The sequence below is a fragment of the Capra hircus genome, chromosome 16 (genome assembly GCF_001704415.2).
Source record: "Capra hircus breed San Clemente chromosome 16, ASM170441v1, whole genome shotgun sequence".
Taxonomy (NCBI): domain Eukaryota; kingdom Metazoa; phylum Chordata; class Mammalia; order Artiodactyla; family Bovidae; genus Capra; species Capra hircus.
The window spans coordinates 53,512,450-53,530,982 of NC_030823.1; the positions used below are offsets into that span (position 1 = coordinate 53,512,450).

At 40.0% G+C, this 18,533-nt stretch overlaps 1 protein-coding gene across 1 annotated transcript in view; it reads right to left on the reverse strand.

The window, feature by feature from the left end:
* Positions 1-18,533, reverse strand: part of SLC9C2 (solute carrier family 9 member C2 (putative)) — a 98,170-nt gene that overhangs the window by 46,109 nt on the left and 33,528 nt on the right. Inside the window, exons 8-12 of the mRNA XM_018059962.1 lie at positions 15,091-15,234; positions 12,646-12,814; positions 7,288-7,369; positions 3,312-3,478; positions 2,353-2,451 (exon numbers count right to left, since the gene is read on the reverse strand). Of these exons, the coding sequence (XP_017915451.1) occupies positions 2,353-2,451; positions 3,312-3,478; positions 7,288-7,369; positions 12,646-12,814; positions 15,091-15,234 (661 nt within the window). The remainder of the gene's footprint in view (positions 1-2,352; positions 2,452-3,311; positions 3,479-7,287; positions 7,370-12,645; positions 12,815-15,090; positions 15,235-18,533) is intronic.

Consider the following 18,533-nt stretch of genomic DNA (forward strand, 5'->3'; position numbering starts at 1 on the left):
GATTTCAGGACTGCCAAGGACCAGTGATTAATCAGTGCTTCTTGTTCTCTTCCTTCTTGAACAGAAGTGTCTGTTGATTACCACTGAACGTGGGGATTGGGGATGGCGGTGGAGGTGGAGGCTGAGGAGACAGGTAACTTTTCTTTTTAGTCCACTGTTCTGTGTATCAAGAGGAATCATACTTAAAGAGATACAACCAAGGAGTCTGAGCAATCCTAGACTAAATGAACATCATGAGGTACGAGACTTTGAATTTGCTACCATAATGGGATAAAGCTTATCTGGGTTGGGAGTGGGATACAGTGTCTTAGAAAAAGATGAGTGTGTTTTGCTTTGTACCTCCTCTGAAAGCTAAGTCATGTCCAACTCTTTGTGACCCTGTGGACTGTAGTCTACCAGGCTCCTCTGTTCATGAGATTTCTCAGGCAAGAATACTGGAGTAGGTTACCATCTCCTTCTCCAGAGGATCTTCCTGACCCAGGGATCCAACCCATGTCTCCTGTTTGGCAGGCAGTTTCTTTACCACTGAGCCATCAGGGAAGCCCTTTGCTTTGTAGGAGGGGTATAAATATTTGTGGCCAGTGAGCAGAACATGGTACATTATATATGGTCACAAATTCTTTGCATCTCTTACCATCAAGAGTTTGAGTCTACTGTCCTAAGCCTTAAATTAAAGCGGCTTCATCTGCAAAGTCTGCTGTAGGGTACTGACTCTCAACTATATGCCTCTCATTCTTCAAAGGCTAGGCCAGCTTCCTCACATGACAATCTCAGGGTGGTATTCAAAGTGGAAGAAGGGGGAAGTTGCAAATCTCCTCAAGGCTCCAGTACGTTCCCAAAGTCATTTGGCTACATATTCCTGGTCACAAGAGCAACCCAAGTTCAATGATGGGGAGGGATATAGATACTACCTCTCAATAGGAGATTGGTTCTACTAAGAATTCATGACCATACTTTATGTCTCTGGGTAAGAACCTTCCAAATTCTGAGAACATTTTAAATTAACTATAGAAATGTTTTTAAATCAATATACTGTTAGTGTTTTTGTATTAAGAAGAAATATGTCCTTCAATAAAAAAAAAAGAGGAATTTATAGATTAAAAGAGACCTAAAGTACATATTCTGGGCTTCCCCAACGGCTCAGCAGTAAAGAATCCACCTGCAAGTCAGGAGCCACAGGAGATGCAGGTTTGATCCCAGGGTCAGGAAGATCCCTTGCAGGAGGGAGTGACAACCCACTTTGGTATTCTTGCATTGAAAATGCCATGGACAGAGAAGCCTGGCAGGCTGCAGTCCATAGGGTCACAAAGTTGTAGTCAACTGAAGCAATAGCATGCACACAAGCAAAGTACATATTCATTAACTGCAATATATGATTTCATTGAAATGCAATTTAAAGATGTAAACTGGAACTATGCATTGATCACATTTATGAGATAACTGGAAAACTGATCATTGACCAATATTTGATGTTATTAAGGAATTAATCTTTAGATACAATATTAGTATTTTACTGTTTTTTAAGACTTTAAAATTTCAAGATACATACTGAAATATTTGCAGATGAAATGATATATTGAATAACATCTGGGATTTGTTTCAAAATAACCTGGGAGATGCGGGAGTGACTGAGGGTGCAGATGGGGCAGGGCTGGTCATGTGTGGATGTTTGTGAAGGCTGAGTGATAGGTACATCAAGATTTAGTACACTATTTTATCTACTAATGTATGCATTAGAAATTCTTCATAATAGGTTCTAAAATGAAAATAAAAAGGAAAGATTCTGGGCATAATGAGCATTTTATATACTTGTAAATTTGAATAAAATTTTTACTACTAGGATAAAACTCCAGTTTTAAATGTACAATTTGATAAGTTGATTCAAACTTGATTTTGTCTCATAATCTATGTTTATATTATAACATTCAAATACTAAATCTTAAATATTTTAAGAGAGTGTTTGATTCATTAGATTTATTTTAGCTTATTAGATTTACAAGAGTTAAATAAGCACTTGAGAACATTTTATATAAAAGGAACTCACATACTTAATCTGTGAAAGCAGTTTCAAATATTTAAAGATGTTTAATTGTGTAAATGGCACAAAATATTATTCAAAGGCTCTCTAAAAGTGAACTGCTAAAAGCTGCTAGACTTAGAAATAGAATAAGGTTTGTAACTTGAATTTAAAGCCTTAGAAATTTATTTTTCTAACTTTCATAAATCAGAAAGTTTAACAACCAATCAAAAGGTGAAAATTTTTCTAGTCATCTGAAAACCATATGTAAGAATTAAAAACATTGCAAGAATAAAATACATAAATAAAAAGCAGATTATGTGAAGGATACTAACTATTTGTATTATAGCTACATGCAATCGGGCTTCTTCTATTAAAACTTCATCTGTTGGGAACTCCTCCTTCGCCTTATTGTCACTTGAAACTTGAGGAGTCTGAACAGAGACAGAGTTAAAAATAAGTAAAAAGGATTAGGAGCTGTCAAATACTCTGCTTGACCAAGATTCCAATAACTCAAATCAGAATTGCTAAAATGGAGGGCTGTGTGTAAGTGAAAAACATTCTCCATGTTAGAAATGTTGATTTCAATTGTGGTGAAGTAACTATTCATTTGCAGAGGAGACAATGGCACCCAACTCCAGTACTCTTGCCTGGAAAATCCCATGGAAGGAGGAGCCTGGAAGGCTGCAGTCCATGGGGTCGCTGAGGGTCGGACACGACTGAGAGACTTCACTTTCACTTTTCACTTTCATGCATTGCAGAAGGAAATGGCCACCCACTCCAGTGTTCTTGCCTTGAGAATCCCAGGGATGGAGGAGCCTGGTGGGCTGACATCTCTGGGGTCACAGAGAGTCGGACACGACTGAAGCGACTTAGCAGCAGCAGCAACTATTCATTTGAGGAGATTTAGAAGCCAAATTCTTCCCCAAACCAGTCTATGCTTGACTGCTGTCTGAAGCGGCCTGTGTTTTCTGCTTTTGAATAGTACTTTTACAGGGAGAAATCGCTCACTTCCTCAACCAGCTGGAAAATATCACCCTGGCAGAGGCCATTCATAGTTACTCAATCAGCCTATTTGTAAAAAACCAGTTCTCTCGTATTTGGCAAATAAGGATAGATCACCAACATCTGTTCAGAGATAGAATTCAGAGTATTTTGGCTGATTAAAAAAAAGCTAGTAAATGTATCTCTCTTCAGTATCCTGACCTATAACCAGCAGAATCAAGTTTTGCATAATAAACAAAAGAAACAGAGAGAAAGGGAAAGGACTAGTTTTTGCCTGGAATCAACTCACAGGAATGATGTATTCAATCTTTGTTTTTTCTTCTACTAAGGTCCAATTAACATTTGTCAAAAGTTTTTCTGTTTTAAATAAAGTTATTCTGCTCTGTATCATCTCCTGGATGTGCTTAATGGCATTTTGCATGGCCATCTGTCTTGGAATGGAAAGGACACACAAATCTATGACAAAGAAAAGAAAGGACCTTAATAAAACAGTGAAGAATGCACAGGGAATCAAAATGTTGCATGATGTAGTGAAATCTTGGCATCACCTGCAGAGCCAAACCAGAGTGCTTAGAGCAAGGACAACTATTTGCCCAAAATTTTCCAGAAAATTACCCAATTACCCATTTCCTTTTGGCTGTGCAGCTCAACTTTATCTGACTCAACTGCTAAAGAATGTTTTCTTAGTTTCTTTTTGTTTCCTATAGCTAGAAGCATGACTCAGTATTTCAAGTTATTCAGTCAATATTTCTCAAAGTATGGAAAATTATCCGTACCTTCTTACAGGTAGAAGAATTGCCTGTTGAATTATTCCTGGGCTTTACCCCACGTCTGGAGAATCTGACTGGCCTGAGAATTTTTATTTTAGTAACTTCTCCAACTGATTCTTATACATAATAAAATTTAAGGACCACTGCAATAGAGATGCCTCCAATTTAACATCTCTGTTTCCTGATAGGAAAATCTTTAAGTCCAAAATTTGTGGCAGTTTGTATCATCCTGAAGTATCAATTTGAAGTTACAGCTATCAAGCTTGCTTACCAAAAGGAGAAATTTAATTAGTGAGTGAGCTCAGCCTACACCCTCAGAATTCCATTTCAATAAAACTGTTCTCGATTAAAAAAAAAAAGATTCTACTGTATAGCATAGGGAACTGAATTCAACATCCTATGATAAAGCACAATGGAAAAGAATATAAAAAAGAATGTATACACATGTATAAATGAATCACTTTCCTGTACAGCAGGAACTAAAACATTCTAAATCAACTGTACATCAATTAAATGTTAATCTCTTCATAACTGCATATGAGATGTCTCAGTTCGGTTCAGTTCAGTTCAGTTGCTCAGTCATGTCCAGCTCTTTGCGACCCCATGAATCACAGCACACCAGGCCTCCCTGTCCATCACCAACTCCTGGAGTTCACTCAGACTCACGTTCATCGAGTCAGTGATGCCATCCAGCCATCTCATCCTCTGTCGTCCCCTTCTCCTCCTGCCCCCAATCCCTCCCAGAATCAGAGTCTTTTCCAATGAGTCAACACTTCGCATGAGGTGGCCAAAGTACTGGAGTTTCAGCTTCAGCATCAGTCCTTCCAAAGAAATCCCAGGGCTGATCTCCTTCAGAGTGGACTGGTTGGATCGCCTTGCAGTCCAAGGGACTCTCAAGAGTCTTCTCCAACACCACAGTTCAAAGGCATCAATTCTTTGGCGCTCAGCTTTCTTCACAGTCCAACTCTCACATCCATACATGACCATAGGAAAAACCATAGCTTTGACTACACGGATATTTGTTGGTAAAGTAATGTCTCTGCTTTTGGATATGCTATCTAGGTTGGTCATAACTTTTCTTCCAAGGAGTGAGCGTCTTTTAATATCATGGCTGCAATCACCATCTGCAGTGATTTTGGATCCCAAAAAATAAAGTCTGACAGTGTTTCCATTGTTTCACCGTCTATTTGCCATGAAGTGATGGGACCAGATGCTGTGATCTTAGTTTTCTGAATGTTGAGCTTTAAGCCAACTTTTTCACTCTCCTCTTTCACTTTTATCAAGAGGCTTTTTAGTTCCTCTTCACTTTCTGCCATAAGGGTGGTGTCATCTGCATATCTGAGGTTATTGATATTTCTCCCGGAAATCTCTATTCCAGCTTGTGCTTCTTCCAGCCCAGTGTTTCTCATGATGTACTCTGAATAGAACTTAAATAAGCAGGGTGACAATATACAGCCTTGACATACTCCTTTTCCTATTTGGAACCAGTCTGTTGTTCCATGTCCAGTTCTAACTGTTGCTTCCTGACCTGCATACAGGTTTCTCAAGAGGCAGGTCAGGTGGTCTGGTATTCCCATCTCTTGAAGAATTTTCCACAATTTGTTGTGAACTACACAGTCAAAGGCTTTAGCACAGTCAAAAAAGCAGATGGTTTTCTAGAACTCTCTTGCTTTTTCCATGATCCAGCGGATGTTGGCAATTTGATCTCTGGTTCCTCCGTCTTTTCTAAAACCAGCTTGAACATCTGGAAGTTCACGGTTCATGTAAATACAAAAAAAAAAAAATTGTATGGGAAGAAAAGGAGAAGAAAAAAATATTTCCATGATAGTAAAACCTCTTGATCTTGTTTCTGAGTATCAGAGTAAGAGCAATCTCAAGCAAACAAGCATGGGAGAAAACCAGATGCCATGTCATAAGCCAAGAGAGCAGAGTGGGTCTGGATCCGTGAAAGCCTATAAAAATTGGTGGGAAGGGAGGTGTAAGCAAACCTTCAGGGATCAAGTTAACTTCACTCACACTCCAGCGTAGCAAGCTCATGCTGGCCCAAGCACAACTTTCCACTGCAAACAAGAGCAAACCCCATGACTGGGGGAGGAGGAGCGCTGCCAAAACTCTGCCCCATTTACTAGTCCTATTCATATACTAGCGCTCTAGACTTTGAGGTCAGCTTTCACAAGAAGCTCTGCCATAGTGTTGATATGGCACAGTTTCAGGAGTGGGCAGAACTATGGAAAGACACAAGCAGAGAAGCTGAATTCACCAAGCTATTTCTCTATTTTTAAGAACTCTCCTTCCTCAGTACCCTTCCATCAATCTCTCCCAAGTTCCACACCTTCCAAGAAACCTGATTACTAATTTATTAAGGAAATTGGTATTTAGAGGTGAATAGGAAATGGCAATCCACTCCAGCACTCTTGCCTGGAAAATCCTATGGATGGAGAAGCTTGATAGGCTACAGTCCATGAGGTCGCAAAGAGTCGGACACGACTGAGCGACTTCACTTTCACTTTCACCCGAATAATGATCACAATTATTTCAGACATAGAAAGAAATCATCCTCATTATAAATTAATAAATTTATTTTCTGCTGCTTCACTATTCTCCTGGGAGTGCAACAGATGTAAATTTCCAGCCATCTGATTCATTCTAGACACTCTGACAAAATCAGGTCTCTGCACCAGCAAAGCTGAGGATCAGGCCATGGGACACTGGACAATACTAAAGCCCTACTCCTCCAAGACTCTGTGTAATTCTGCCCCATCCTCTCTCTCCTCATGGACTCCACTGCCACTGATTATCTTATCCTGATTTCTTTATTGATCATGGGCCTTTTTGTGATTTTATTATATTTATATACTTTATTATCAACAGCTTCACATTTTTTCTAGAAACAGGCAACTCTGGCAGAGACTGCTTACTGCTTCCCTTCATTCTCCTCTTCTTTCTTTCCCAATAGAATCTCCATGCTTTGGCTAAGCACATGACCAGTTAGTTAAGATAGTACTTCCCATCTTCCTTTGCCCTTGTGTGCCCATGAGACTAAGTTCTGGCCAATGGACTGTGAGTGGTAATGATATGTACAACTTCTAGAGGCAAATAACCTCCTTACTTTCCATTGACACCATCACCACCACCATCACTCCCACCCCATTTTCCCTTTCTAGTTGATTGGATTGAAGGTAACAGTGACTGTGAGCCCACTTCTACCCTGCAGACAAGAGCAACACCCCGGAAGCAGAGGAGGAATGAAAGAGAAGTATTTGAAATTTCTGGACAACCTTGTAGAACAGAACCATCCTACTCTTCTTGATTTTCTGATGGGGGAGGTGGGAAACAGCTTCTGTCTTGTTTAAGGCACTCTTAATGTGGTTTCTATTAACAGGGAGTGAATGAAAACTGAGTGATTTCATGATCAATTCCTTGAGCTCCAGAAGAAATGTCCCACCTTCAGCAACAATCTATTCGCATTATTCCTCCTGGTTAAATAGACTTTACCTAATGTCCAGGCCAAACGAGTCATCATGTATGAATTTATTCCCAAGGTCATTAAGGATATTACTTGTATGTACAATATAAACTGAAAGACAAAACACATACACATTAATAAGTTTTCCAAAGGGAATCATTGTTCAGTTAATCACCAACAAAATTCTACCTTAATCCACATTTTTAAATCCTACCTCTGATAAGTAAGAAGAGGCAAAAGGGCTGTTTTGGGGCAGGAAGTTCAGCAACAGCAGGCAGTGGTGACAGGGAAATGCACTTACTGCAAGCATCTGCTACAAAAAGCCTTACAAGAAGCTCTGAAGAAGCAGACAGGAACTGCAGTGGGGTTCAGAGAGGCACTGCACCGAAGCATAACCACATTTGTAGATCTTGGCTCTGCCATTTATTAACCATGGAATTTGAGGCCAGTGACCTTAACTACTCTGAGTCTCAATGTCCTTTACTGAAACGTGGAGTTAATAGCAATGCATCTTCAGAGAGTATTTCCCAAACGACTGATCTTATTTAATAAGCACCTGAAGTGCTTCTTAAAGACACTGACTCCCAGGTTAATTCCCTGCAGATTCTGATTCTGTAGGTCTGGGGTGGCATCAAACGGATTCATAACATCAGACAGATTTGGGAAACACTGGAAAATGATACTCACATGTTAGTTAACATTTCATTGTCTTGGTTTTAGACCAATTCCCTGCACAAAAGAAAACTGAGGGAGCTCAAATATTGGTCATTATTCTTTTCCTCTGGAACATGGAAGGACCCAAACTCACTGCAAAACCACAGGTATATTTGGACTCCAAATGCATTTCCAGACCATGCTCACAGACATGGAGTGTAAATCCTCAGGAAAGATGGCGATGATTATGATACTCCATTATTTTTTAAAGTACTATTAAAAAATCAGCTCTTTCTCTTTTGGGAGTTAGGGTGCCTGAGTTCTTTCACTAACATGCTATTTTTGTTTGTTTGGTTTTGGTTTCCTCACATACAAGATGAGGGAGGTGATATTTGCTCCTTCCAGAAAAGACATTTGAAAAACTACTGTACTCCTAGGATCTTCTAGGACAGGAGTAAAAGAGCAAAGAAGAGAAAATTCTGTACTTTCTGTAGGATAATATCAAAAAACTCTGTACATTTACCTCCAGATTAAGGTTCCTTGGGAGGTGGGTAGTGCTCTTTCTTTATGTAAGAATTTTTTTTTGGAATGGACTATTTTTAAAGTCTTTATTGAATTTGTTACAATATTGTCTCTGTTTTAAGTTTCGCTTCTTGACCCCAATGGAAGTGGGATCTCAGCTCCCTGAATAAGGATTGAACCCGTACCCCCTGCACTGGAAAGTAAAGACTTAACCACTGGATCACCAGGGAAGTCCTGATGGGTAGTGTTCTTAGTTTACATTATTTAGGTGCTTTTCACCCTCCCAGGAGTAGGTCTGGGATTCATCTCACCAGGAAGTGGCAGGGATATCCTGGGGACTTCTAGAAACTTCTAATGACCTATCCAGTGAGCTCACAGAGTACTGTCACAAATACTAAGGTACGCTAACACTCTCAGCAGATGTTCTGGGCTCTCTGGACCTTCGCTGGCATCCCACTGATGCTGCCACTGCCTGATTTCCCACTAGCCTAGATCCACTGGGTGGCCCATGGGGAAAAGGTTTTGAGAGACAGTAGAAAGGAAACCAAGTTCTGTCTTACACTGTGGATAATGTAGCCTAGGCCAAAATTTTTTAAGAAATTAATTTTTTATTTAGCCCTAAACAACATAAAGAATGAATGAAGAGACAGAGCCAGCAAAAACAACACCCAGTTGTGGATGTGACTGGTGATGGAAGTAAAGTCCAATGCTGTAAAGAGCAATACTGCACAAGAACCCAGAATATTAGGTCCATGAACCAAGGCAAGTTGGAAGTGGTCAAACAAGAGATGACAAGAGTGAATATCAACATTTGAGGAATCAGCAAACTAAAATGGATTGGGATGGGCGAATTTAACTCAGATGACCATTCTATCTACTACTGTGGGCAAAAATCCCTTAGAAGAAATGGAGTATCCATCACATTCAATAAAGGAGTTCAAAATGCAGTCCTTGGATGCAATCTCAAAAACAACAGAATTATCTCTATTCGTTTCTAGGGCAAATCATTCAATATCACAGTAATCCAAGTCTATGCCCCAACCAATAATGCTGAAGAAGCTGAAGTTGAACAGTTCTGTGAAGAACCTACAAGATCTTGTAGAACTAACACCCCCAAAAGATGTCCTTTTCATGATAGGGGACTGGAATCCAAAGTAGGGAGTCAAGAAATACCTGGAGTAACAGACAAATTTGGCCTTGGAGTACAGAATGAAGCAGGGTAAAGGCTAATAGAGCTTTGCCAAGAGAACGAATGGGTAATAGCAAACACCTTCTTCCAACAGCACAAGAGAAGACTATACACGGACATCACCAGATGATCAATGTCAAAATCAGATTGATTAAATTCTTTGCAGCCAAAGATGGAGAAGCTCTATACAGTCAGCAAAAACAAGACCGAGAGCTGACTGTGGCTCAGATCATGAACTCCTGATTGCCAAATTCTGACTTAAATTGAAGAAAGTGGGGAAAACCACTAGGCCATTCAGGTATGACCTAAATCAAATCCCTTACAATTATACAGTGGAAGTGAGAAATAGATTCAAGGGATTAGATTTGATAGACAGAGTGCCTGAAGAACTATGGATGGAGGTTTGTGACATTGTACAGGAGGCAGGGATAACACCATCCCCAAGAAAAAGAAAGGCAAAATGGTTGTCTGAGGAGGCCTTACAAATAGCTGTGAAGAGAAGTAAAAGGCAGAGGAGAAAAGGAAAGATATATCCATTTGAATGCAGAGTTCCAAAGAATAGCAAGGAGAGATGAGAAAGCCTTCCTCAGTGATCAATGCAAAGAAATAGAGGAAAACAATAGAATGGGAAAGACTAGAGATCTCTTCAAGTGATAGAGGGATACCAAGGGAAAGATACCATGCATCTTTTCATGCAAAGATGGGCTCAATAAAGAACAGAAATGGTATGGACCTAACAAAAGCAGAAGATATTAAGAGGAGGTGGCAAGAATACACAGAAAAAAGATCTTCATGACCCAGATGATCAGGATAGTGTGATCACTCACCTAGAGCCAAACATCCTGGAGTGTGAAGTTGAGTGGGCTTTAGGAAGCATCGCTACAAGCAAAGCTAGTGGAGGTGATGGAATTCCAGTTGAGCTATTTAAAATCCTAAAAGATGATGCTGTGAAAGTGCTGCACTCAACATGTCAGCAAATTTGGAAAAAACAGTGGCCACGAGACTGGAAAAGGTCAGTTTTCATTCCAATCCCAAAGAAAGGCAATGCCAAAGAATGCTAAAACTACGATACAATTGCACTCATCTCACACGCTAGTAAAGTAATGCTCAAAATTCTCCAAGCCAGGCTTAAACAGTATGTGAACCATGAACTTCCAGATGTTCAAGGTGGATTTAGAAAAGACGGAGGAAACAGAGATCAAATTGCCAACATCCATTGGATCATCGAAAAAGCAAGCTGCTCATGCTGCTAAGTTACTTCAGTCATGTCCGACTCTGTGCGACCCCGTAGACGGCAGCCCACCAGGCTCCCCCGTCCCTGGGATTCTCCAGGCAAGAACACTGGAGTGGGTTGCCATAGCAGAGAGTTCCAGAAAAACATGTATTTCTGCTTTATTGACTACATCAAAGCCTTTGACTGTGTGGATCACAATAAACTATGGAAAATTCTTCAAGAGATGGGAATACCAGACTACCTGACCTGCCTCTTGAGAAACCTATATGCAGGTCAGGAAGCAACAGTTAGAACTGGACATGGAACAACAGCCTGGTTCCAAATAGGAAAAGGAGTACGTCAAGGCTGTATATTGTCACCCTGCTTATTTAACTTCTATGCAGAGTACATCATGAGAAACGCTGGGCTGGATGAAGCACAAGCTGGAATCAAGATTGCCAGGAGAAATATCAATAACCTCAGATATCCAGATGACACCACATTTATGGCAGAAAGCGAAGAAGAACTAAAGAGCCTGTTGATAAAAGTGATAGAAGAGAGTGAAAAAGTTGGCTTAAAGCTCAACATTCAGAAAACTAAGATCACGGCATCTGGTCTCATCACTTCATGGCAAATAGATGGGGAAATAGTGGAAACAGTGGCTGACTTTATTTTGGGGGGATTCAAATCACTACAGATAGTGACTGCAGCCATGACATTAAAAGATGCTTCCTCTTTGGAAGAAAAGTTATGACCAATGTAGACAATTTATTCAAAAGCAGAGACGTAACTTTGCCAACAAAGGTCCATCTAGTCAAAGCTATGGTTTTTCCAGTAGTCATGTATGGATGTGAGAGTTGGACTATAAAGAAAGCTGAGTGCCAAATACTCAATGCTTTTGAACTGTGGTGTTGGAGAAGACTCTTGAGAGTCCCTTGGACTGCAAGGAGATCCAACCAGTCCATCCTAAAGGAAATCAATCCTGAATATTCATTGGAAGGACTGATGCTGAAGCTGGAACTCCAATACTTTGGATACCTGATGCAAAGAACTGTTCCATTTGAAAAGACTCTGATGCTGGGAAAGATTGAAGGTGGGAGGAGATGGGGATAACAGAGCATGAGATGGTTGGATGACATCACTGACTCAGTGGACATGAGTTTGAGTAAACTCTGGGAGTTGGAGATGGACAGGGAATCCTGGCATGCTGCAGTCCATGGGTTGGAAAGAGTTGAACTCAACTGAGCGAATGAACTGAACTGAACTGAACTGAAAAGATATAAATATTAACTAGATCCTTAATCCAAACATTTATAAAATCTTTTTTTCCTTAGTATATTTAATAAGCATTTCAGTTTTCACTCTGATGCTATGGGAACTGGAATGCTCTAAATAGGGTACGGTTTTTTCATACTTTCTGACAGCTCTTGAAAAACAGCATTTGTGTGTTCAACAACACCTACTGAACATTTACTAAGCTGTCAAGTGTTTTACTAAGTATCATTGCGATCTTCAACTTAAAGTCCCACAAGTCTAAAAAACTCACCCAAGATCACTCAACCTGTGAATGGTGGGGCCCGAATTCAATCCCAAGTGTATCTCACTCCCATAGCCATCACCATTACTTGATATTTGGTCCCTTTCACACCGTCAATATTAACTTTCCTCCATAAGTTCCTTTCTACTTAAAAGAATGCATTCTCCAAATCTAATTTTTTACATGGTTAGCTTTTATTATTGGGTACTATGAAAAGTGCTACAAAATAAAATGAGTAAATATAAATAATCATGGGATATGATTTTTCTTACCAGCTGTGGTGACTCCACTCTTTGTTCAGCCAGATTATGAACTTCAGGAGCAAAGAGTAAGCTAAAAACTCCTTTAATTCCAGACCATGCTGTAACAATTCCCCACCTCCAGTTGTACTCATAACTTGAATGTATCAGAACAGGGCTCACTAACACAACAGTAACAAACCTGTTGAAAGAAAAACATTTAGTTTAAATAACACCTTATGCATTCATGTGTTTTGGGGTTTTGGGTTTTTTTTTGGGGGGGTACGGTTGATACTATGTAGCAAATACTAAATTTCATGAAAATTTTTTCAGAAAAGAGAAGTCAATCCAGTTTATTGATAAGTTGTTCAAACTTTCTGGGACTAACCAAATCTACTATCTAAATTTTGCATATAATACTCAAATCTTGAAAAATAAGGCTAGAAGTTCTATACAAGTATAAGAAATTATCATTAATACTAGTGTGTGCTGTTTAGGATTTTGGTAGTAAATCCCTGCAGGGAAACTTCTTCAGATAACATTGACAAATTCCTTGGAAGGTCATGACAGGATTCAGAAATTAGACCAGAAGGACCTGTCATGAGGAAAAAGTAAAATCATTGTAGACACTTTAATAAATTTAGCTCAACCAAATTTTTTGAGCTGCTACAAGAAAGTGAAGGTGAAAGTAGCTCAGTCGTGTCTGACTGCAACCCCATGGATATACAGTCCTTGGAGTTCTCCAGGCCAGAATACTGGAGTGGGTAGTCATTCCCTTCTCCAGGGGATCTTCCCAACCCAGGGACTGAACCCAGGTCTCCCGCATTGCAGGTGGATTCTTTACCAGCTGAGCCACCCCAAGAATCGTACACTAAATCACACAAATAATTTCAATTCTTGCCTCCTTTCACTATAGATTATTTTTCTATAGGACTCTATGCTAAAATTTAGATTCTATCTGTAATCGACTTGCATCTCATTGTCCTTCAAATGAGATTTCAGCAGAAATACAATTGATACATTTCAGCTTCAAAAAAGATATTGCGTACCAGTCACTTAGCTATGAATTTCATAAGACAATTTAGAGGATTCCTGTTATCTACAATTTGCCATCTATAATATATACAATTGATTTGGGCAAACTCTTCAGGATCTACAGGTCCTCCTGGTCTAATTTCTGAACCCTGCCATGACCTTCTAAGGAGCTTGTCAGTGGCTCAGACAGTAAAGAATCTGCCTGCAATGCAGGAGACCTGGGTTCGATCCTTGGGTTGGGAAGACCCCCTGGAGGAGGGCATGGCAACCCATTCTAGTATTCTTGCCTGGAGAATGCCCATGGACAGAAGAGCCTGGTGGGCTACAGTCCACAGGGTCGCAAAGGGTCAGACATGACTGAGTGACTTAGCACAGCACAGCACCTCCACCTTGCATTTAAGTCTTTTGCAAAGTAATTACCAACATTTTCAGCCTTACTAAATGATTTTTCTCTAAAATACCATTGAGTTCAGATGAAATAGAACAACTGATGTCATTTTCTGATATCAAAAAGAGAAAGGCAGTTTAGCAAAGGCTCTGGAGTCAGTCTACTTAGGTTCAAATTTAGACTTTTATTACTACGAAACCTTAAGCAAGTTATTTAATCTCTTCAAGCCTCAATTTCTTCATCTGTAAAATGGAAAAGTAATAGTCACTGAATTGCCTCAAAGGACTTTCATGAAGATTCAACTAAATGAAGTAAAATTCATAGGGCTTAGAATGATGTTTAGAGGGTGGTCAGCACTTAACACATGCTAGCAATGATTATGACATCCAGGCCTTTGTTTGACTCACCATCTCCAACACATTTTTCTCAATAAGTCTCTTTACAGCATAAAGCAAAGTGGAACTAAAGAGCCTCTTGATGAAGGTGAAAGAGGAGAGTGAAAAACCTGGCTTAAACTCAACATTCAAAAAACTAAGATCATGGCAGCTGGTCCCATCATTTCATGGTAAATAGATGGGGAAACAATGGAAGCCGTGGCACACTTTATTTTCTTGTGACATACTGTGCACAGTTAATGTTAAATAAATGGCTTTATCATAGTTGTGACAATAATAAATGATGATGAAGTCAACAAAATGTTAGGAGCCATTAATCTGGTTCCTGGGGTGCTCACACTTAAACATGTTGAAACAGTTTCCTGCATCTCATCTCCATAGATTCAAATCAGTGAAATGGGATGAGCTCATGAATTTGCATCTCTATCAAGCTCACTGGTTATGCTGATGCTGTTCTGCCCTTTCTCTCTTTACATGAAACCTTGAAGAGTAAATAGACTTTCCCTCAGTTCCACAGCAAGCTATTGTCAGGACCTTGACAACAATACAGGTTTCCTGACTGCATGTCCACAGCTCCTTTTGCTATAACCCACTTCTCAATTCTAATTCTGGACTTGAGAACCTGAATCCAGTAAGCAAACTTTAAATTATAATCCTTACCTTACAAAATTCACTGTTACAAATAAGATAAATATGAAAACTACAGTGTGAAATTGAAAATATTTGATTTCTCCACATCCAATTACGATGCCAAAGAAAGTGTATATTAAATGTTGGAATGTACATGAAAACATTATTAGAAACCTAGGATAAATGGAAAGGAAATCACACTTTAAGGGATGTGCTTTTTTTTTAAAATAGTTTCCTTTTCACATTAAAGCATCTAACACATATCTACCATTCTTGTCTTAGCAGAGGTCTTTGCCTCCATCACCACTACTGTCAACATTTAAAAACTATTTTGTTGGAATCAGAAACAGACTCACAGATATACAGAACAAACTAGTGGTTACCAGTGGGGAAAAAGAACAGTAAGATAGGAGTAGGGGATTAAGAGATAAAAACTACTATGTATAAAATAAATAAGCAACAAAGATATATAGCACAGGAAAATATAGCCATTGTTTTATAATAACTTTAAAAGGAGTAAAAACTATAAAAATATTGTCACTACATTGTATTATGTTGAGATTAATAAATATTATAAATAAACTATACCTAAATAAAAATTAATGAATTTCATTGAAAAGTATTTTGTTGGAACTAAAATACATCATTTCATATTCCCATCACCCTCATCACACCAATATCTGTGGGCTGCCTCTCTCGCAGCAGAGTAGTAAGATCGAGGCAGAAAAATAAAGATTCCACCCCCCACCAAGTTGGTGATGTGGTGATTTTGCTGAGATGAGTTGGCAGCATATCCATGTCAGACCCATGACTGAAAACCACAGCTGAGTCTACTGCCAGCAGCCCCCTGTTTGGTTAACCCTGACTCTGTAATAGCTGACTGGATCCCCTCAACACGCTCTGCACTACTCCTTTTGTGATTTGCATGAAAGTCCTTTATCCAGTATTCTTGTCTAGAGAACCCCATGGACAGAGGAACCTGGCAGGCTACAGATCACAGGGTCACAAAGAGTTGGACATGACTGAGCGACTGAGCAGGTACACTCATGCCCTTATCTTTTTTTTTTTCAATTTTTTTAACTTAAGGATAATTTCTTTACAGAATTTTGTGGTTTTCTGTCATACATCAATAAGAATCAGCCATAGGTACATCCATGTCCCCTCCCTCCCAAACCTCCCTTCCATCTCCCTTCCCATCCTACTCTTCTAAATTGTCACAGAGCACCTGTTTGAGTTCCCTGAGTCATACAGCAAATTCCCATTGGTTATCTATTTTACATATGGTAATGTAAATTTCTATGTTACTCTCTCCATACATCCTACCCTCTCCCTCCTCCCCTTCCCCCGGGTCCATAGGTCTGTTTTCTATGTCTGTTTCTCCATTGCTGCCCTAAAAAGAAACTCATCAGTACCATCTTTTTAGATTCCATAGATATGCATCAGTATATGATATTTATATTTCTCTTTCTGACTTACTTCACACTGTATAATAGGCTTATGAGAACTGACTCAAATGCATTCCTTTTTATGGCTGAGTAGCATTCCATTGTATATATGTACCACAGCTTCTTTATCCATTCATCTGTCAGTGGACATCTAGGTTACTTTCATGTTCTGCTGCTGCTATTGCTGCTAAGTCGCTTCAGTCGTGTCCAACTCTGTGCGACCCCATAGATGGCAGCCCACCAGGCTCCACCGTCCCCTGGATTCTCTAGGCAAGAACACTGGAGTGGGCTGCCATTTCCTTCTCCAATGCATGAAAGTGAAAAGTGAAAGTGAAATCGCTTATTCCTGTCTGACTCTTTGAGACCCCATGGACTGCAGCCTACCAGGCTCCTCCATCCATTGGATTTTCCAGGCAAGAGTACTGGAGTGGGTTGCCATTTCCTTCTCTGACTTCCATGTTCTAGCTATTGTAAACAGTGCTGCAATGAACATTGGGGTACACGTGTCTTTTTCAATTTTGGTTTCCTCAGAATATATGCCTAGTAGTGGGATTTCTGGGTCATATGGGCACACTCATGCCCTTATCTTGAAGGTCTCTTCTGTCTGACTTCTCATCTACCAAATTCCTAAAGATGTTGTCAGGCTGACTCTAATCCCATACTCTTTAGGAAAAATATCCTCAGCACACTCAGTGGACATGATACTCCTCTGAGTCCCCACAGTGCCAGTCATCTACAACACTATGGTTCTCAAGCTGAGAAGCACATTAGAACCACTCAAATTGCTTTCCAAAAATCTACATGTCTTGTGACTTCTCTGGCCTTCCAGCGGTTAGAATTTCTCCTTCTAATGCAGAGGGTATGGGTTCGATTCCTGATCTGGGAGCTAAGAACCCACATCTCGGAGCCAAAAAACCAAAACATAAAGCAGAAGCAACGTTGTAACAAATTCAATAAAGACTTTAAAAATGGTCCACATCAAAAAGAAAAAAACAACTTAAAAAAAGCAAAAACAAAAATATACACATCTGGCCCCACCTCCAAAAATTCAGTGCTTAGGGCCTGGGGCTGCTCTGGCTCCCTGTGGTATCACACCTGGGTCTGGGCCAGGTCTGACTCGTACAGTCAGATCTCAAGTCCTGCCCCTTCTTGAACCCCTCTATTCAGACCTCCCCTTTCAGAGGACTGGGTAACCATCTGTCTGACCCACAAACCAGTCTCCCTATAGGTAAGCCTCAAGATCTACACTGGGAAAGAAATGTTAGGAAGCCTCATTTTAGCTGCAGATAGAAACCATGTTCTCTGATATAGCATTACTCCAATCAAGCAGACAGTCCAATTCTCCACCTGACTCCTGTTGCTTGATTCAGTTGATTCAGAACTCCTAACAGAAAAGGATATCAGTGGGACCTCAAACCCCACAGCTTAGTTTTATCAAAATTCAGAAATGATGGAATAACTGACTGAGTAGAAGAATTTTTTAAATATCTCCACAGGACCTTAAGAAATGCCTTACATATAGTAAGATTCTGCTGCTGCTGCTGAGTCGCTTCAGTCATGTCCAACTCTGTGTGACCCCATAGATGGGAGCCCACCAGGCTCCTCCATCCCTGGGATTCTCCAGGCAAGAACACTGGAGTGGGTTGCCATGTCCTTCTCCAATGCATGAAAGTGAAAAGTGAAAGCAAAGCTGCTCAGTCATGTCCAACTAGCAGCAATCCCAGGGACTGCAGCCTACCAGGCTCCTCCATCCGTGAGATTTTCCAGGCAAGAGTACTGGAGTGGGTTGCCATTGCCTTCTCCAATAAAGATATAATTATTTATACTTATTCATAGTCTCTTAAATAAACACATCCATCATTTAACAATGAGTGTCTTCTGAGAAGGGACTTATTTTCAAAGCCCCAAACCTAGGATACTATGTCCAGGCCATAGGAGATACCAGAGAAGGTGATGGCAACCCACTCCAGTACACTTGCCTGGAAAATCTCATGGATGGAAGAGCCTGGTGGGCTGCAGTCCACGGGG